The following is a 22,637-nucleotide window of genomic DNA, read 5'->3' on the forward strand; positions in this document are numbered from 1 at the left end:
TGAGTTTTCATGCGGGCAGAGATTTGTTTTTAAATCAAAGGCAGGGAAATGATCATGAAAATACATGTCGTCACCTTAGAGTTATAAGGTTCTATCTGACATTTTTGTCAAAACTGAATTACTGACCTATTCTTTTTAAATAACTACTTGTTTACATTATGGGATGGATTTTTAGAAGTTGTTTACATTAAGACTTTTTATTTGAAAAACAATTGTTAACACGTATTGTTTGCTATGGAATGCCAAAACTTTGAAGCTCGATATCTCAAAATCATTCAGAACGCAGACAGAACCTTACAACTCCAAGGTGACGATGCGTGGACATGGCCTAGATTTTTGTCTTTTGCTCGTACAGTGGCTGTGAATTGTCAAAACACCTCTCAAAATAATCCCTACAGATGTGAAAAAGAAAACAAACATAAAAATCCTGATCTAATTTTTTTAATTACGAACAAAAGTTTCAGAGGCAGCGTGTATAATCGACTGACACAACTATATAGTGTTGGACAGAGCTCACTGATGCGGTTTTATCCGTCTTATCTTATAGAATTGTAACATATCAGTGAAGTAAAAATCCCAAATAAATGGACTGGTTCGTACAGTATTAAAGTAATGAGGGTGAAGGGAGCTTCCCCCTCGTTCCCTATAAATTCTCATGAAAACAAAACAGGTAACAGCAGATATCTCTCATATCTTGTACTTGAATATGAGCTGCTTCCCTCAGGCAGAGGTTATAGGGTTTTGGTTAAATATAGGAAAACACAGCCAAATCTGTGTATACATTCTTTCATTCCCTCATCAGTGAACTCAGGGCATGAGGTGGTGGTGAAATGATGTGTTGCAGGTATTGGAAGCACCTTCTTTAGATTTTGTGTATTGATTATTGATCTGTTGCAGACCTTAAGCTGAAACAGAGCTTTTTAACTCAGAGTTTTTGTCTTGTTTCTAGTGCAAGTATCTAAAAACGTCTTAAATCGAGAAGAATTTTCTAGACAGGTAAAGAATATTGCTTTGTTTTCAGAAAAAAAAGGCTAAATTAAGTGAGTTTTTCTTTAAATCAGGCAAAATGGTAGAATATTTAGCTTGTTTCAAGGAAAACCCCACTTCATTTTGACTCATTATTTCTGAAAACAAAGCAATATTCTTTACTTGTCTAGAAAATTCCTCTTGATTTAAGAATATTGACATATCTGAACTACGAACGAGACAAAAACTTGACGTAAATAAGCATTTTTGCAATGTAGGGACAAAATAATAATAACAACCCTGAATCCTGAGCTAAACTCTGCAGGACAGCGACCCTCCAGGACAGAGTGTGTGCGCCGCTGCTTTCAAGCATGGAGGAGGAAGATTCCTTCAGGATGCTGGAGTCTCTTTGCTGTCCGTTTCAGCCTCTGCGAGACCAGATCCTGCAGGAGAGCTAATGTTCTCTGGCTTCTCCTCCGGCTCTTTAGCGTTAGCTTCCTCCAGAGGGAGATCTTCTCCGGAAGGTCTCGCAGTCTCCTCTGCTGGAGAAGTGTCCTGCGGAGGGGTCTTGGTGATGGGACTGGTTTCTTCAGGACACACGGAAGCAATGCCCTCCTCTTTCACGCCAGGAAAGGTCCGCTCTGGATACAGGAGTTTCACTTGTTCCTCAAAGAAGCTCTCCAGATTAGCACCGACACTGGCCATCTCAGTGTCTTCCTACAGACGACACAAACATGCAACATTAAAGGGGACCTATCATGCAAAAATCACTATTATAAGGGGTTTAAACCTCGTTGTCTGTCAGCAGTGTGTGAAAATTACCAGTTTCTAGTAGTAAAAATTAATTAATTTTATTGTTTATAATCAGACTTGATGAAAACGGTCTGCAGAAACACTCTGATTGACATCCTCCCTTTGTACGTGTCATCAGAGGGGGAAAGCCCCGCCCACTAGTGACCATCTCTCCCTCATTAGCATAGGACGTTAATCTCTGTTTGAATCTGCCACTATGCTGACACATAGGCATTTGTAGCTCCGCCCTCTTCTGAAAAGAGCCCAATCTCATTTGAATTTAAAGCGACAGTCACCAAATCGCACAATTAGGATCAAAGCCTATAACAGGGTCCTGTTTCAGAAAGTTAAAAAACAGTATTCGTGTGGTATTTTAAGCTTCAAATACAGGTTGTCATTATTTATTGAACAAATATAAAGTCAAGATTGAAAAGGAGAGACTAAAAAAAACTTTTAAAAAGACACAAGCCCTAAAAAATCCCCTAACCGCCGAATCGTCTCTTATATTCTGAATAAGTCCTCATACCTTATGGAAGGTTGCGCAGTTTTTGAAGATCAGTCTGACGTCGGCGACAAAGTCCTCAGTGCTCTTGTATTGGCCGCCCTCCAGCTTGCTTCTGACCACAGACAGGTCCATGGGGGTCTTTATGATCTCACTGTACTCCGGCATCGACTGCACATGTGAAGCACAAAGCAGAGGAACACAGAAGAAAACAGCGCTAATTAATAAACGGAAAAATAATGGACTACATATATAGTTTTAAAGATTTATTTTTGGCCTTTTTGCCTTTATTAGATAGGACAGTATTGAGAAAGGAAGCCAAGTGAGGGGGGTAGGGTAGAGAAATGTCCTCAAGCCGGGATTCGAACTCGGGACGCCCTGACGTGCTACTCATACCTGCCAACATTCGGATTATAAAATCCGGGTGATCTCGTCTCGGGGTGCGCGCGAAGTGAAGAACGGGGGGGGGGGGGGGGGGGGGGGGCGCAAACTGTGGAGAAGGTATGAAGATGGTTGCGTGTTGGGTACGGTGCGCATGGGGGGTAGGGTAGGGGGGGGGGGGGGTTTAGGGGGAATCTTGGGAGTTTTCCGGAAGACAGAACAATGTGGGAGATGGGCGGGAGATGGGTCTGAAATACGGGAGACTCCCACAAAAACTGGGAATGTTGGCAGGTATGGTGCTACTGCACCATATGTTAGCGCGCTAACCACTAGGCTATTGCGCCGACTAATGACTATAGTTTTGTCCCAAATGGCACACTATATACATTAAAGTGTGTATACTTAGACTATGTAGATAAGGTTAAGGGGGGGGGGGTGTCAGGGGCTAGATTAGATTAGGGGGGGTGGGGGGGTAGGGGGAATCTCGGGAGTTTTTCGGAAGACAGAACAATATGGGAGATGGGCGGGAGATGGGTCTGAAATACGGGAGACTCCCGCGAAAAACGGGAGTGTTGGCAGGTATGGTGCTACTGCACCATATGTCAGCGCGCTAACCACTAGGCTATTGCGCAGACTCATCACTATAGTTTTGTCCCAAATGGCACACTATATACATTAAAGTGTGTATACTTGGATTATTTTATCTTGTTTCTAGTCCAAATATCTAAAAATTCTTACTCCCTTGTACATATTCTCATTTATATAAGGAAGGAGGACGTATATGGAAAGCTATACGAGTATATTTGGTTAAAGGGAGATAAAAGAAAGAATAAAAGCATCGCAATATGGTTCAAACAGAAAACAGCACCACCTTTATATGATCAAAACATGTCAATCGGGCAAAAACAGCCACCAACATAACGAAAGGGGAGTCAGTTTGAGTGTACCGATGAGTTTTTGAACATTTTCCAAGCATAGAAGTGTTAAAATGAGACTCCATTTGCTGAAACTGAGAAAGTCGTGGCCAAATCAGGACTCAAAATCATCCATGAGTGGATGAAAAGATGCCCAACAGCACACAAGGGTTAATAAAGAGCACACTTGATGCGTGATCTTACCGACGGTGTTATCGGCTCCTGGAAATCAGTGCTGAGCTCATTGCAGTACAGGCGAAGCAGAAGTCGCTCGCATTTCTGCAGGAACAAACAATACATACATGCCATTAAAAACATATACACACCGCCTGACAAAAGTCTTGTCGCCTATGCGAATATTAGGGAGAACAAAAATAACTTGACTTCTAGTTGATCATTTGGTATCAGAAGTGTCTTATGAAAGGCAAAATCCTCTAGATGACGCTTATTTGACCACAATAAAATATTATCATGCCTTGATTTTTATTAATAATTAGGACAGTAAGGTCTGAACAGAAATAATGTCCAGTATAGAATATGTGGTCATGCTGCAGTGGAAACAGAATGAATATTGTGTCTGACTCCATCATGAGCTTGGAGGACTGCATCCATACATCTCTGCAATGACTCAAATCACAGATTAATAAAGTCATCTGGAATGGCGAAGAAAGCCTTCTTGCAGGACTCCCAGAGTTCATCAAGACTCTTTGTGTTCATCTTCAACGCCTCCTCCTTTCATCTTACCCCAGACATGCTCAATAATGTTCATATCGGTGCCTGGGGTGGCCAATCCTGGAGCACCTTGACCTGCTTTCAGGAGTTTTGATGTGGAGGCTGAAGTATGAGAAGGAGCGCTATCCTGCTGGGGAATTTGCCCTCTCCTGTGGTTTGTAATGTAACAGGCAGCACAAAGGTCTTGATACCTCAGGCTGTTGATGTTGCAGATCTCTTGCACACCCCATACTGAATGCAACCCCAAACCATGATTTCTCCTTCACCAAACTTGACTGATACCTGTGGGAATCTTGGTCCATGCTGGTTCCAGTAGGTCTTCTGCAGTATTTGTGATGATCAGGATGCAGTTCAACAGAAGATACATCAGAAAAATCCACCTTCAGCCACTTTTCAAATGATCAACTAGAAGTCGAGTTATTATTTGCTGCTCTTGCAACTGGGATCGACGACAAGACTCGTGTCAGGCAGTGTATATTCAAACTATAAAACCATAAACAGCTAGCATACAGCAAACGAAACGAAGCGAAAAGGAAGCAGTTCATACTCTTCTGTCCACATGCGTGAATGTTTCCGAATGCAGATCCTGCTTCAGGTCCTTCGATTCCCCGCCGGCATTGGCGTTATACTGCATTTCAGGTGAATTAAGATCCCGGCAGAAGGTACAATACCATTCTCCACTACAGATGCACACAAACACAGCATATATAAGCACAAGGGCAGCCTGACCTGAATAGAACAACAAATAAAATCCTTCTGTATGAAAATAACGCTTGTTTTGGAATATTTTAACAGACTCAAGAATCTTCAAATGACCTTTTTTTTCTTTTCCCATGATTACTGAAACTAAAATCACACTCAAATCTGTCAAATAATGTCCTTTTTTATGACTATATGACTATAACATGAGCCACCTGATTAATCACATCATCAGGGGATATGCAGGAATCCTAAAGAGAATTTCAATACCTTTTAAAGACCGTCTCCGAATATTTTAAGACCTCATCGCCACTTCTAATCAGTATCAAACCTCTAACTTAATAAACAGTTGTAGTTATAGAAGTCAATGGAGCACAAACGTGTAACAGAACTCGCTCGGAAGAAGCAAAGCTTGAAAGAATAAATTACGCGGTTGTTTTCAGCTTCAGCCACTGTTTAAACTCTTTTTTCTCTAACTAGGAATACGCAAACGTACATTTTCCCATCTGTTTTGCTCTATGGCCGGGATGTCAAACGTACAATGTGAGATGTACGATGCGAGATGGCTCTGTATAAAAATGAGCTGCAAATTTTCAATAAAAGAAACTGCTGTTCCAATTGTGTCCATTGGATGGCGCAATTGCAAACTCTTCATTTCATCCGATCCAGAAGCCTTAATCAGTGTAAGTTCGACATCCTTCTCAGAGAGAAAGACCACGGCTGCATCCGATACCGCATACTTCCATGCTATAAAGTACGCTAAACTCAGTGTGCGAGCCGAGTAGTGTGTCCGAATTCACAGAATTCGAACATCAGTATGCGAGAATTACCCGGATGACTTACTACTTCCGACGAGATTCTGAAGTGCACATCCTACGCTATCCCATGATGCTCCACCAGAGAATTCCTGAATGGGAGAGAAGCGACGCAACCGACGCAGGTAGGTCATGCGACCATTACAAAACGGCGGATGTAGTACATCCGAATTCCATTCATACTGTATAGAACGCACTTTTCTAACGGCCAAGTTGTACGTTTAAATTCGAATGCAGTACCTACTGAGTAGTAGGCAGTTTCGAACGCAGCCCACATCTATGCCCTGCCAAACCACACTGAGGTGATCTCACAAGGAAACGTAACTATTTCACGTTCTGTCAGTTTAACGCTAATGTGTACGAGTTCAGTCGTACAAAAATGTATGATATAAAAAAGGAGGCGTGGCACCCAACCACACCCCTAAACCCAACCGTCATTGGTGGATAAGCAAATTGTACTAAATTGTACGAAAGACATCATGCGAATTTACATGAATTAGCCACTAAATCAAAAAGCTACGAGTTGCCGTGAGATTGTGTTGTCCTCAGGCTCCAGCTTTACGTTGATCATATTAAAACAAGGAAAACAATCATGTGGATCGAGCACGCCGTTGTTAATATTAGGAGGAAAATAAATATATTTATGCTTTTTTTTCGGGTCAAACACTTCGGACAAAATTTAAGACTCCGTAAAAACGCGATTAAGACTTTTTAATACCTTTTAAGAGCCTTAATTTTTTAATTGATTGATCAACTTTTAATACTCAAGACCCCGCGGACACGCTGATCATGGATCAACACGTTTCTTTTCCACAGGATTCTTTTTTTTTAGTTTATGATTATCTCAATAAATAAAATAATAATTATATTATTATTTATTTGTTTAATTTCATTTTATCGATGCAAAATAAGTAACTCATGTACTTTTTAGCATGTGACATAACTTTTTAGCAAGTTCTAACAAATATACTCATTATTATTATTATTATTATTATTATTATAAAAACAACAACATTAATCCATTAAATGTCACAAAATGTCTGGTCTAACTAATATAAAACTCAAATAATATTAAATATACATGAACAGTCAGTCAACAAGAAAGAAAAAATAAGTACCAGCAACGGCACAAAATATATACAACAGACAGACCCGGATTAAGAACTCAGAGGCCCCTGGGCACAATGCCCCCTACCGCCGCACCCCTATAGTTGAATTAAAAAACAAGATTAATATAATATTTTTAAATAAAATTAATCTACGTTATTGCCCGCATTTTTAAAATAAATGATATACACTACAAATATTTCTAGTCTAAAAGATTTAACTTGTTTTTAAAGCATTTAAAGCACACTTTGAAATAAAAATACTAATAAAACTACTGAAAATTAATTGATTTTAGTTTACTTGTTCAAGTTCACCGAAGCAGTGCTAAATATTAATATTTAAGGGTATTTTTAATGTGTAACTTCTACAAACTTATAATGATTTGGATACATCTCTCCCTATGAATCCGAGTCCTCCATAATACACACACTTATTAATGATTCCTACTTGGCTTCCTCGTGATGAAGAGTAGGCAAAATCTGATATGTAGTGGGGGTAAAAAAAAGAAAGTCCATCAGATGCTGGATTCAAACCGGGTTCATGATCGATCGCATCAAAACATGTTCCCATGCGCTTTACGAGACACGCCACTTACGCTGCGGTCAGTGCGCTCTTTAGTTATGTTGTATCTGTCAATCAAACTCAATCAACTAGCTTATTCCAACGAGGTGTGCTATTTGCACTTAGCCTAAATAGACACTACAAATCGGCATTTTTCCTCCCTCGCAGGGGCCCCAAGTGCGCACGGGCCCCTGGGCATGTGCCCATAATCCGGCCCTAACGACAGAACATTTACTAAAGAAAAATAACAGTTGTATTCAGTTATAAATATTGAATATCAATTAAATTGATAATTCAATGTAGATTCAACTGCTCGACTGTGTTTTAAGCTGACCTTTAAAATACCTTTAAATCTGGACCGGTTTAATCATCTAAATCAGCTTAATAGAATAATTAACTACACTGTAACAAATGCTGGGCTCCACGCAATCAATTTAAGTTGGGACAACATAAAGGAATTAAGTTCACTAATTAGTTTTTACTCATTTAAGTGGATTGACCATACAACATTTAAGTTGTCAAACTCAAGAATGTGTCGATTCTGCTCATTTTTCATTCGTTCACTTTCCATGATGTCTATTTTAGGGGTTACCACGGTGGAATGAACCGCCAACTATTCCAGCACATGTTTTTCGCAGCGTATGCGCTTCCAGCTGCAACCAAGTACTGGGAAACACCCATACACACTCATTCACACACACACACACGCACACACACACACATATACACTAGTAATTTAGCTTACCCAATTCCCCTAACGCGCATGTGTTTGGACTGTTGGGGAAACCGGAGCACTTGGAGGAAACCTGTGCCAACATGGGGAGAACATGCAAACTCCACAAGGAAATGCCAAGTGATCCAGCCGGGACTCGAACCAGAGACTTTCTTGCTGTGCTAACCACTGAGCCACTGCGCCACCCCCAGCTCATTTTAAATAAGTGATTTGAACAAACCGCAATCGCCATCTACTTGAGTGTTTTCCCAGCGGGAACAGTTTTAGCTGCGTGTCATTTACCTCGGAGACGCAGTCAGAGTGGGGACATGGCAGCCGAGATGGAAGACTTTGGGACACTTGTCGCAGCAGAGCAGCTCTCCTCCGTTCTGGCACACCGCGCACCAGTCCTCATTCGGGTCTTCGTCTGCCTCCGGGGTCTTCTCCGACTGCTGCTCACCCTGCTGTACAGACTGAGACTGAACCCCTGTGCTGTCTGGAAGACTAGCTTTAGCACTGGTGTTCACCTGCGGAGGGATATGAAACAAACGTCAGAGATCCTCGAAAAATGCGGTTAGCCCCTTTATTAATCAGCGGTCGCCACAGCGGAATGAACCGCTAACTTATCCAGCATATGTTTTACACTGCGGATGCCCTTCCAGCTGCAACCCAGCACTGGGAAACACCTATACACACTCATTTCCATATACGCAACGGACAATTTAGCTTATTCAATTCCATTATAGCGCATGTGTTTGGACTGTGGGGGAAACCGGAGCATCCGGAGGAAACCCACTCGAGCATGGGGAGAACATGCAAACTCCACACTGAAACGCCAACTGACCAGCCGGAACTCGAACCAGCGACCTTCTTGCTGTGAGGCCACAGTGCTACCCACTGAGCCACCGTGCTGCCTAGTTTGACTTATTGCTAAACGTTTTCAGCTGTAACAGAGCTGACTAACAGAGTTGTCCACCATTTTGTGTTTTAAAATAGCTTTTGATTAAATTGTGTTTATTTTCTTAAACTGAAATCATCCAACAAATACTTCATTCATAGTTCTTATTAATGAATAATGCTTAAAATGTGATATTGAACGTTTGATTCGGCTACTAATTGCTGTCTAATTGAGCTGGCAGTAAGAGACTTGACATTTTCCACCATTTTGTGCTTTAGCTTACGATGCTAACCTCAAACCAGCCTCCACATGACATGTCTAAAACAGACTTTGATGCATTTTCCATCATATTAGAGATTTTAATAAGAAGTTACAGAGTTGATAACTAATAATCTACTTGTTGCGGTTCGTGGGAGTTTGGATTTTAGTGCTTTTTCCCGCTCTGTTTCTCATGAGCTGCGTCCCAAATAGCACACTATACACTTACACACTCAACAGCATGGTGTATGTATGTAGTGTCTTCCCAAATGGAACACTAATGTATTTTTACTAATCGGAAATTCAAACCGTTTCCCTGATGACGTTTGCCGAATTAGTGAAATAAACGACCAAACTACCAAATAGTACCTGCCTTGAGTATAACCGCATTCACCATCGGGAGGCGCTATAATCACTCTCGTAGGAGAATTTTCTGGTTCGAGATCCAAAATAAATAAAGTTATCCAACATGTGCGCCGGATAGCTCCGCCCCTTTTGCTACGTGAGCAAAGCTGCGAGTGCGTGACGTGTCCATCCTTACACACTTCATTTTAGCGGCTGTAAGAGTGCATCATCCGGGTATTTAAAGTGCACTTATTATTTGTAAAGTTTTCAGTGTAAACGCACTACTTACACTATTTATACTACAAAATGGCGTACAATAGTGCATAAGTATGCGATTTGGGACGCACCTATTGTCTCCCCTCGCTCTCTCTCCTAAGGTGCGTCCTAAATCGCATACTTGTGCACTATTCTCCGCCATTTTGTAGTATAAATAGTGCAAGGGTTAGGGTAAAATTAAGGGGGTAATGATGAACACTTCACGCACTCAATGACTGCGTCCGAAACTGCATACTTCAATACTATATAGTATGTTAAAATCAGTATGCGAGCCGAGTAGTGTGTCCGAATTCACAGAATTCGAAAATCAGTATGCGAGAAGTACACGGATGACTTGCTACTTCCGGCGAGATTCTGAAGTGCGCATCCCACGCACGCTGCGCTATCTTATGATGCTCCGCGCGAGAATTCATGAATGGGAGTGAAGCGACGCAACTGACGCAGGTAGTTCACGTGACCATGACAAAATGGCGGATGTAGTACGTCCGAATTCCATTCATACTTTTCACATTTATACTGTATAGAACGTACTTTTCTAACGGCCGAGTTGTACGTTTAAATTCAAATGCAGTACCTACTGAGTAGTAGGCGGTTTCGGTCGCAGCCAACGACCGCAGTTTTGCTCACATAGCTTAAGGGGCGGAGCTATCATTGGATAACTTTATTTATTTTGGATTGTGAAAGCAAAATTCTCCTACGAGAGTGATTATAGCGCCTCCTGATGGTGAATGCGGTTATACTCAAGGCAGGTTTTATTTGGTAGTTTGGTGATTTATTTCACTAATTCGGCAACCGTCAAACGTCATCGGAGAAACGGTTTGAATTTCCGCTTAGTATAAAAAACATTAGTGTTCCATCTGGGACGACACTACATACATATACTATGCTGTTGAGTATGTAAGTGCATAAGTACATAGTGCGCCATTTGGGATGCAGCTCTAGTCTGTCATTCGCTCTTCGTCTCGCCCTATCACCTTTTGTTCCGCTATTTTCTCTCTCTCAGCTACCTCCTGATTGGATCCCGAGCCAGTCACTCCACATCAGGGCGTTTCCTCGTGGACCAATCAGGCTTCGTTCCGCGGACTTGAAATTTGACCGGCGCGCCTTGTTTGTCAGTTCTGTGTGTGTGTGGGTTTATGTGGTGTACGTTCATTTCTGATTACGTATTATGTTTTGTTCCGTGTCTCTGAATTATTCTACACAACTGTAAATTAAATTCAATATGGTTTAAGAGTTTATCATTCCTTTTTGGGGAAAAAGGAACAGGTTACCAAGTCGCGCGACACACATTTTGCAGTGATGGTAAAATTAAGCTTTCTGAACCAGTCAAGCGCTCGACTCAATTGTATCGGAAAAAAGGTTCGTTACTCGAAGCTTTCTAAATCAGAGCTCGCTGAGGACCTCTGCTGGTTAAAGTGTGGGAAAGCACTGCAAAATTGTCAAATGTTCACAACTGACCAACTCAATGTAGTAATACAACAACAGTAATATAAACAAATTACTGTAGTTTTTACATATAATGTGTGTTACATTACACCGCCGATGACTGAAGTAAAATCCAAGGTATTCAAAAGTATTTACATGTATCGTATTCCAACTAGTCCTTCACCCACTCACTCGTTCCAAACGGGGATCGAACCGGCGATTCCTGCATGGGAGGCGAATGCTCTAAGGAGGAAGCTACGAGAGAGATACTTTCGGTTCGCACTCGCCGGCTGGCCTCCGTTAAACACTATACTACAATTTGCAGTGGCCTTCTTTAAAGATAGTAGCAAAAAAATACGCTTTAGTATAGCTCAAAACCTTTTTACTATGAATTACTATTGTAATTTAGTTTAATTACTGGTGCGTGGGACCGGCGCAGTGCTTTGAAACAGTAGAAACGTATGTAACCGACGCCTAATCATTCGCTATACACGTTACTAACCCATGAGGGCGTTTGAATCAAAATTCGAAGCCGTCACGTGGGTATAGGCGAAAATGAAGCTTTGGACGTCACTGATCACGTGATGATGACAAAACGAATCAAGCTCCGGTACACTGCTTCACTGCAAGATGTATCGTTTTAACATGCTTCGACACCTTGGCGCACAACGTCACATCGCTAACATTTTGCACGTAGTAATTTGAATTGTTTAGAAACGCTAGGTAAGTGGGTGAGCGCCGCTTTTTGTATTTTGTTTATTATTTTAGCGAGTGCGCTTCATTGGCGTCGCATACGCTGACGATTTCAGTTTCTCATTTTGATTTTCATTAGTACGATTAGAGGGGGATCTTGTTTTCTAGTTTAGGCGGTTTTTGGTTTTGTTTAACTCTTTGCTTTGGCGCCACTCGAGTTCCTCTTTCCCCTGTGACTTTTGGTTTGATTATATTTCTGTTTGCTAACATTATCTTTAAATGCATTGTACAAAGCGCACACATGCGTCTATTTTGTTTTCCTAAACCCTTTTTTATTTCGTTATAAACGAATTAACTGTTAAGGTTGTTTATTTCCATCCATTTTCTTCAGTGATAATATATTCTAAACGTTAGGTTTGCTCTCCCTAGACCTCTTATTAAATCGTAACACTACTATTGCTGTATCCTAAATATTTTGCGCGAGTAATGAGAAGAATAGGGTGTCGCGGTGGCGCAGTGGGTAGCACTGTGGCCTCACAGCAAGAAGGTCGCTGGTTCGAGTTCCGACTGGGTCAGTTGGCGTTTCGGTGTCGAGTTTGCATGTTCTCCCCGAGTTCGTGTGGGTTTCCTTCGGGTGCTCCGGTTTCCCCCACAGTCCAAACACATGCGCTATTGACCTTATTGTTCAATGCGGAAGTGCGCTCGTTTTTGCGATTGTTTTAGAACTTCCGATTCAGTTGCCTATGGGAGAAATGACTAGGAATAATAAACGGCAAAAAACGGTCAAACTACTTACTCTACAAACAAGTGTTTGCATGACAATACAGACGAAGTAAAATAATATAAGAAGAAAATATCAGTTTGCAACACCAAGCAGCAAAACGAGCTGTTCTTAACGTCTAAAAATGAATGGAAGTGAATGAGACCGGAAGTTTCGAGCCAAAATGATTAAAATGGCTGCGCCCACTCGTACGCGGTGAATAGGGTGAATAGGGGAATTGAATAAGCTAAATTGGTCGTAGTGTAGGAGTGTGTATGAAAGCAAGCGTGTATGGGTGTTTCCCAGAGTTGGGTTGCAGCTGGAAGGGCATACGCTGCATAAAACATATGCTGGATAAGTTGGCAGCTCATTCCGCTGTGGTGCCCTGCTGAAAAATCCAGCTTGAACCAGCCTAGGCTGGTTGGCTGATTTTAGCTGGTTGACCAGCCTGGTTTTAGAGGGGTTTTGGCCATTTCCAGGCTGGTTTCCAGCTATTTCCAGCCTGGTCTTATCTGGTCAGGCTGGAAAATGACCAGCTAAATCCAGCTAAAACCAGCCTGACCAGCCTGGTTTAAGCTGGACATAGCTGGTTTAAGCTGTGCTCCCAGCCTGACAAAGCTGGTCAAGCTGGTTTTAGCTGGTCGTCTCCCAGCCTGACCAGCTAAGACCAGCCTGGAAGTTGCCAAAACCCCTCTAAAACCAGCCTGGTCGACCAGCTAAAACCAGCCATCCAGCCTAGGCTGGTTTAAGCTGTTTTTTTCAGTAGGGTGACCACTGATTAATAAAGGGGGACTAAGCTGAAAATGACTGAGAAGATTAATGAAACGCCTCAATTAAGTAAATTAAGGAAGTGACATCACTTGGAGCAAGTCACATGCTTTTTCTATCAGTGCGTTAGTGGTCTGCCTTTAAAACCGATGTAACGGAGTTGACCAGAAAGTAGAGACACGCTGTATTACTTTGAAAATACAAATAATGCCGAAAATAGATGCTGTTTTACGTAAATGTTTGTTTATCGTAGAAGAGTAAACACACGAAAAGATGAAGACTTCATTATTTCATGATCATTTAAGCTTAATGTATGATTCAGGAGGCAGAGATGGTCGAAAATATGTAGAGTTGGAGACCAAGTTAATATTTTCAAGACAAAATCTCCCAAAACACACATACAAACAAACATTGGGTCTCGTTCACTAATAATTACGTACGTTTTTTTTGTATTTATACGCATGTCTGAACTTCTCGCAAGAACTTTCCGCCTCTTTGAACACGCACATGAGTTTGCTCCTCATCTCTTTCTTCTGTTAGTAAAGCTGGAGTCTTCTAAAGGAGCGTCATCGTGCATAAAAGTAGTCATTTGCATAATACACGCCCAAACCAGCTTCATATGAAGGGTTCCCACAACGCAGCATTAGTCCGGAGAAAATTATAAGACAAATGATGAATTATGCATTGGTGTTGACTTTGGAAAAGACTCTTTTCAAGAGAGCGGAGCACAGTATTTTTATAATCCTAGGAAACCACTGTATCAACGGTCTAGGTCAGGGGTCACCAAACTTGTTCCTGGAGGGCCGGTGTCCTGCAGATTTTAGCTCCAACTCTAATCAAACACACCTGAACGAGCTAATCAAGGTCTTACTAGGTATACTTGAAACACCCAGGCAGGTGTTTTGAGGCAAGTTGGAGCTAAACCCTGGAGGGACTCCGGTGCTCCTGGACCGAGATTGGTCTAGATGCTCGGGTTCTCCTTAAAGTTGACTTTTTCTGCAGGCGCACAGAGCGCTCTGTCAAAATGCGAGTCACAGCAGATGAACGCAAGACATGCATGGAGCACATAAACGGCACGCAAAACACTCGATGTCAATTTAAAAAAAGGCACTGCTCGCTGCAAAAATCACGTTCGGCGTGATCGGGAATAGCCATTCACCACTCCCATGAAACATATCCTTATGCCAGGGGTGGGCAAACTCGGTCCTGGAGGGCCGGTGTCCTGCACAGTTTAGCTCCAACTCTAATCAAACACACCTGCTTATAGATTTCTAGTGATCTTGCAGATACTGATTAGCTTGTTCAGGTGTGTTTGATTAGTGTTGGAGCTAAACTGTGCAGGACACCGGACCTCCAGGACCGAGTTTGCCCACCCCTGCCTTATGCTCTCAAAAATGCACAGTTACAGTTATCATGCCTCTAAACACAATTTCAGAGAATAAGCATCCTTTATAACAGTTGTTTGGACCTCTAAATATATATATATATGGTGTGAAAAAGTTTTTGCCCCCTTTATTGGTTTCCTATTTTTTTGCATGCATGTCAAACTTTAAAGTTTCAGATAATCAAACAAATTTAAATATTAGTCAAAGACGACACAAGTAAACACAGCATGCAGTTTTGAAACAAAGGTTTTTATTATTAAGGCAAAACAAAATACAAAACTAAATAGCTCTGTGTGAACAAGCGTTCGCCCCTTAAACCTAATAATGCTAGGGTTGGGACACTTTCCTATACTCGCAATGAGTCTGTTAAAGCACTGTGGAGGAGTTTTGGCCCACTCATCTTTGCAGAATTGTAGCAATTCAGCCACATGGAGGGGTTTTCAAGCATGAGTCTCCTTTTTAAGGTCATCCATCTCAATTGGATTCAGGTCAGGACTTTGACTAGGCCATTCCAAAGTCTTCGTTTTGCTTTTCTTCAGCCACTCAAAAGTGGACTTGCTGGTGTGCTTTGGATCATTGTCATACTGACGATAACCCAAGTTCACTTCAGCTTGAGGTCACTAATAGATGGTTGGACATCCTCCTTCAGGTGCACAGCTGAACTTTGGTACACTGAATTCATGGTTCTATATTATCACAGCAAGTCTTCTGGGTCCTGATGGTCCCCAGACCATCACACTACCACATTTTACTGTTGACATGATGTTGTTTTGTGGTGTTACAGATTATTTTCCCCCCAAAAATTGGGGATCATCAAGATGTGTTCTGGGAAAACTGAGACGAGCCTTTTTGCTCAGCAGTGGTTTTCCTCTAGGATCTCTGCCATGCAAACCATTTTTGCCCAGTCTCTTTTTTTTATGAACACTCACCTTAACTGAGGCACGTGAGGCCTGCATTTCTTTGGATGCTGTTGTGGGGTCTTTTGTTGTCACTGTGCTCTTTGACTAATATTTAAATTTGTTTGATGATCTGAAATATTAAAGTGTGACAAACATGAAAAACAAAAAAGATATCAGTCAGGGGGCAAAGACTTTTTCACACCACTATATATGTATATAAACTGTAATATATATATACAGTTGAAGTTGGAATTATTCGCCCCCCTGTTTAGTTTTTCCCCCAATTTCTGTTTAACGGAGAGATTTCCTCAACACATTTCTAATCATAATAGTTTTAATAACTCATCTCTAATAACTGATTTATTTTATCTTTGCCATGATGACAGTAAATAATATTAGACTAGATATTTTTCAAGACACTTCTATACAGCATATATATATATATATACACACACATACATACATATATATATATATACACACACGGACACACGCATACATACATACACATACATACATACATACATACATACATACATACATACATACATACATACATACATACATACATACATACATACATACATACATACATACATACATACATACATACATACATACATACATACATACATACATACATACATACATACATATATATATATATATATATATATATATATATATATATATATGTGTGTGTGTATATATATATATATATATATATATATATATATATATATATATATATATATATATATATATATATATGTGTGTGTGTATATATATATATATATATATATATATATATATATGCACACATATACATATATACACACACATGTATTTACATGTATATGTATATGTATGTATGTATGTATGTATGTGTGTGTGTATGTATGTATGCGTGTGTCCGTGTGTATATGTATGTGTGTGTAAATTTGTGTGTGTGTATATATATGTATGTATGTATGTATGTATGTATGCATATGTGTGTGTGTGTATATATATATATATATATATATATATATATATATATATATATATATATATATATATATATATATTTATGCACACATATACATGTATACACACATATATATATACACACACATACATATATACATACATATATACATACATATATATACACATATATACATACATATATATACACATATACATATATATACACACATATACATATATATACACATATACATATATATACACACACGTTTTATTTCTTTTCATCTTTCATCTAAATAACATCTAATTATATGTAGGGTTGTTTTTGAATTGTTGCACATTTTATGAATTAGTTCATGTGGACACATGGCTAGTGAATAAGACCCATTCATTTTAGAGATAACCTGATATAATTTGTTTTATTATTCCAAACCATTGTATTGATTTGTTTGTTTGTTTTGCACAGCATTAAACTCATGCAGGTTTGAGACAACGACAGAATTTTCTTTTTTCATTCCGTCTCAACAGAAAAAGCACTTTCGACAGGTTATTGTTTTCTGTTTTTGATCTGGTGCTAAATAAGAACAAAGAAACAGAACAACTTACAAAACGAACTTCATCGTCATCCTCTGGTTCATCTTTGATGACGATGACCGGTCCTGGAGATGACCTGCGCCTCCTCTTGGTGGAAGGGTTTGAGGGGCCACTCTGAGGGGCTTCTGCACGCTTCCAGGAGACAGAGCTTGGAGAAAACATAATGACATTGTCCTTTATTACTAATGTGCGAATCTAGCAAACCTGCAGAAGGGAGTCAAAGGTTCTGTGCCAATTAGAAAACCAGATGCGACAGCTTATTTACATAACTAATGAGCAAAGATACCAAGAGCAGATAACGTCATCTTCTGGCTTTCCAAAGAGCAGAAAGCCCTCCCATAGGAACTACCACATGATCTGTTCCTGCATCTGTTTGGGTCATGTCAAGAGCAGAATGCCAAATAGCATTTTGGGGTGAATGACTGATGACAGAATAATGCTAATTCAGAAGTTAACATACGCTTCACAGTTAGCGTGAAGCGGAAATAGCTGAGGCTTTTATTTCAGTATGTTCATGTACTTCCTAATAAAACTGAATATTGAATAGGGGGCAGGGCTTTTCTGTATGTGCACCATTCCCTTGTAGCAAACTATCCATAAGAGGGGTGTGGCTAAAAATATTGTGTCTCTGTGTTTGTGAAAAAGTGTTTGCCCCTAAACCAATAACTGGTTGGGCCACCCTTAGCAGCAGCAACTGCAATCAAGCGCTTTCCATAACTTGCAATAAGTCTGTTACAGCGCTGTGGAGGAATTTTGGCGCACTCATGTTAGCAGAAGTGCTGTAATTCAGTCACATTGGAGGATTTTCGAGCATGAATCGCCTTTTTAACGTCGCCCATCTCAATAGGATTCAGGTCAGGACTTTGACTAGGCCACTCTAAAGTCTTTATTTTGCTTTTCTTCAGCCACTCAAAAGTGGATTTGCTGGTGTGTTTTGGATCGTTGACATACTGACATCAACCCAAGTTCAAGAGCAAAATGCCAAATAACTGTCTCCACAGAAATATCCTGGAAATAGTCATTTAGCATTTTGGGGTGAATGACTGATGACAGAATTATATTAATTCAGGAGTTAACGAACCCTTTATAGTTTGCGTGAAGCGGACCGAGCGAATTTAGTAGTGTTGATTATTTATTTATTGCCACATCAGCAGCTTATGGCTATTTCATGGCAAAATGGAGATACATAAAAAGTATTACATGATAAAAACAAAATCGTATCGCAATAAAAAGACAAATATATAAAATATAAATAAATAAAATTCAGACAAAAATATATTCAAAGTCAAATATGATTTTTCAGTTCAATTTTTGATAAATAATTTAAGATTTTTACTGGTGGTACCTTTTTAATAATGTCCATCAAAGTGCTCTCCTTATAAAAATGTTGTCTAGTTGTATTCAAACTTCCACATATGCTTTATAGTTAGCGTCAAGCGGAAATAGCTGAGGCTTTTATTTCAGTGTGTTAATATACTGCCTGATGAAACTGAATATTGAATGGGGGCAGGGATTTTCTATTTGTGCACCATTCCCTTGTAGCAAACTAACTATCAGAGGGGTGTGGCTTAAAATATTGTGTCTCTGTGTGAAAAAACCCTAAACCTTGATCCACCCTCAGCAGCAGCAACTGCAGTCAAGCTCTTTCCATAACTTGCAATAAGTCTGTTACAGCGTTGTGGAGGAGTTTTGGTCAACTCATCCTTGCAGAATTGTAGTAAATTAGCCACATTGAAGGAGTTTTCGAGCATGAATCGCCTTTTTAACGTCGCCCATCTCAATAGGATTCAGGTCAGGACTTTGACTAGGCCACTCTAAAGTCTTTATTTTGCTTTTCTTCAGCCACTCAAAAGTGGATTTGCTGGTGTGCTTTGGATCGTTGACATACTGACATCAACCCAAGTTCGACGCTTTTCTATTTGTGCACCATTCCCTTGTAGCAAACTAACTACAAGAGGGGAGTGGCTAAGAATACGGTGTCAAACTGACATCATCAGAGAAGGACCGCCCCTCCAAACGGTGAAGAAAATGCTCAGACTTTGATTAAAGATTACCAAAACGAACTGTTTTTCAGTGGATTAACTTACACTAGATTAGTCGTTCACCTAAAGAGTAACAATGCGGGCTAGCAAAATAAACGCGGTCAACATTTCTTTGCGCTCTCCAAAAGTAGCTTTTAAATCATAAATGATAACAAATAAAAGTCGATCGATCATCAGATTTTACAGTCATATGCTGGTTATTCAAGTACCTTTTGCGAAATGTAAAATATGTGTAGTAAAAAACTGATCTTGAACGGATTCAGTACAGTATGATTGGAGGTAGTTGACAAATCTCAGGAACTAAACAGCTGATGGGAACTATTACCTTTGATTCCTGCTATGGAAGTCAGTGGTTACCATCAGTTGTCTGGTTCGCAACATTCTTCCACATGTGTGTATATGTTCATCAAAAGAAGCAAAACCACCATGGAGTGAATCTAATCTAAATTAAGCATTTCGAGAACTGAGGACAAGCACATAATAGCAGCGTTTCCACTATCGCGCCTAAAGCGAGCGAGGCAGGGCGAGCCAAGGCCAGTCGCGTTTCCACTATCACTTCCGGGACGTAATCGAGCCAAAGCGGGGCTTCCTTTGGGCCAGCGTCCGGCCTTTTTCGGCCCGCCGAATACCTTGGGCCAAGGAGGGCCAACTGGGGCTTCGGGGCGGGGTTACGTACAAAGGCGGAGTTTTCCTGTCAGGTAAAGAGGAGACAAGATGCTTTCTTCCCTTACATTTGTTTGGCTATCGCGCTTGATCAACTCACTAAGAAAAATCTGTGTTCAAAGTAAATGCCGCCGAACTCGAATGTCCTTATCCAGGGATCGCTGTCTGGCCTTACACCAACAGACCACAAACAGTAAAAAAGCAATCGCTTCGGTGTTTTCCATCTTCCAGCTCTCGTAGTGATGCCAGGTTGTGTTTGTGGTTATAATTTGAGTTTTTTGTTCCCGCTGAAGTGGGCGGGTTGTGTGACGGGTTGTGTGACGTTTGATTCGGGGGACGTTCTAGGGGCGGTGTTTGGGTGACGCGCTGCGAGCAACTAGCCCGACAGTGGAAACGCGACATGATTTCTGCCTCATTTCTCAACCTCCCGGGCTATTGGCCCGGCCTGGCCCGATTAAAGCCCTGGCTCGCACTGGCCCGACAGTGGAAATGCGGCTAATGACTCAAAAGCTCTAAACCTCGAGTTAGCAGAAGCGTTTCAGAAAAATGTACCTGGTCTTTGGTTCCGATGAGGTGACGGACATCTGAGAAAACTGTCTTCCTTGTGCTAAAAGTCCAATAAAATCAAGACCATACTCAGTGATATAGGCAGCACTGGACAAACAGATAAACTAGACTGAAAGCCTTTATTTTTTAAAGGTGCCACAGAAAATCTGGATGTATCAAAGAAAAGCTAAATAATTGAAATTCAGTGCATGAAAATGGCCGCTCTGTAACCCTCAAACCCAATTGTTTTCTAGTTCTTATGTAAATCCCGTTTGCAAAACCCCGACGTCTTGACGATTCAGACAGGATCATTAATATGTACACCTAGGCAGCGTTTCATTGGCGACAGCATTTCCTAGTGACATTACAACAATTACCAATTTTCCCTTATTTTTATGTATATCTAAACTTGAATTTTACTTACAATGTATGTGGGACTTTTATTTTGAAAACTGGAAAACTTTTAAGGATGAGTAAGCAGTTCTGTGAGGCAAGCAGCCATACCTGACCATGTAATCTCATCTGTTCACAGCAAAACGCAGGATATACGGATTAGAAAATGTAGTTTAACATCTATATTGTGAAATTTGCCGTATATATGTTTGTAATGAGGCAACAGACACATGTAATCGTCTGAATATAAGTGTTTAGTGCACGATTATGCATCACATCACTCAGCTCTTACTGTGATTTTTCTGGAGGGAAATGAAAATGGCTATAAACTCATCGGTTTAGATTAATTCCTGCTGATGGTTACATATTAGTGTTGTAAGATACTGGAATTCGGTACCAATCGATACTGACATTTTATAAAAACCTCCATTTCCCGCGAACATTTAAGCGATGTGAAGGTCATCAGTTTACCGAAGTCACCGCTGTTGATTGAGCGTAGACACAGATGCAGGGACACTGAAGTGTTTCAAAGAAGCGGAGATCAGTCGATACATCAGCGGATCGCTCGTATGTCAGCTTCTAGACAGAACAGCTGATCGACGCGGCTTTAAAAACGCTCCAGTTTCCCTGTATCTGTGGTTAACAGCGGTAAGTTCGGTGACCTGATGACCTTCACAGCCAATCACAGTCATTTCTGTTGAGCGCTCAAATGTTGGTGGGAAATGGACGTTTTTAAAATTTCTGTACTGATTGGTGCCGATTTCCAGTATCGTGACAACATTATTTCATATAGCTTAAAACCACAACGTTAAATTAATAAATTAATTAATTATTTAACATAAACCACATACATCATCTTCAGGATATACTCAGGATAAAAATAATTTCTGGTGGCGTAAAGATATGGCACTCACTAATTATAATCACAATTTAATATTCATGACCCTTCCAAATATGGTCAAAAGCATCCATCGCATATTAGCGCCAATTCTTAGGGTTGGAAATGGACCCATAAAAAAGCTTCTAGGGATTTTTTGCACTTACCTAAGCCAATTACCTTCTATTTAGATATCAGAGAGCAATCTAACATTTCATTAATGCATTCTATGGCACCTGTAAAACACACGTCAGGCATTGATTGGTGCAGATAAGCTGTACTCTACCAGTTGTCTCAGTGGGCATAGGGAGGTGTGTGTGCATGTAGCTGGGTCTTTGCGCAGACATCAGTGCACTGGGGTCACATCTCCGGTTCAGGTATGACGTGGCCTGCATGTTTTGCTGAAAAAGGTCATTTTGCATTATTTGAAGCTGAAAATTATTATTTTCACATGATTATTTATTTTTATTTTACAGCTGTCAGGATCAAAGGGAAGAATTATATTGTATATTGATATGTATATGTAAATAAATAAATAAATATATATATAGTTATTTATTTATATATATATATATATATATATATATATATATATATATATATATTTAAAAATAAATAATTATTTATATTTATATATATATATATATACACGTATATATATATAT

The 22,637-nt window shown here is 40.2% G+C and overlaps 1 protein-coding gene across 1 annotated transcript in view; it reads right to left on the reverse strand.

Annotated features, from left to right (window-relative positions):
* Positions 1 to 208: 208 nt before the first annotated feature.
* trim24 (tripartite motif containing 24) overlaps positions 209 to 22,637 on the reverse strand; it is a 32,639-nt gene continuing 10,210 nt past the window's right edge. Inside the window, exons 4-12 of the mRNA XM_056455183.1 lie at positions 22,447 to 22,448; positions 22,259 to 22,373; positions 20,709 to 20,763; positions 17,464 to 17,599; positions 8,485 to 8,708; positions 4,835 to 4,967; positions 3,760 to 3,834; positions 2,285 to 2,431; positions 209 to 1,683 (exon numbers count right to left, since the gene is read on the reverse strand). Coding sequence (XP_056311158.1) covers positions 1,357 to 1,683; positions 2,285 to 2,431; positions 3,760 to 3,834; positions 4,835 to 4,967; positions 8,485 to 8,708; positions 17,464 to 17,599; positions 20,709 to 20,763; positions 22,259 to 22,373; positions 22,447 to 22,448 — 1,214 coding nt within the window. The 3' untranslated portion in view covers positions 209 to 1,356. The remainder of the gene's footprint in view (positions 1,684 to 2,284; positions 2,432 to 3,759; positions 3,835 to 4,834; positions 4,968 to 8,484; positions 8,709 to 17,463; positions 17,600 to 20,708; positions 20,764 to 22,258; positions 22,374 to 22,446; positions 22,449 to 22,637) is intronic.

Source organism: Danio aesculapii, chromosome 4 (assembly GCF_903798145.1).
Source record: "Danio aesculapii chromosome 4, fDanAes4.1, whole genome shotgun sequence".
Taxonomy (NCBI): domain Eukaryota; kingdom Metazoa; phylum Chordata; class Actinopteri; order Cypriniformes; family Danionidae; genus Danio; species Danio aesculapii.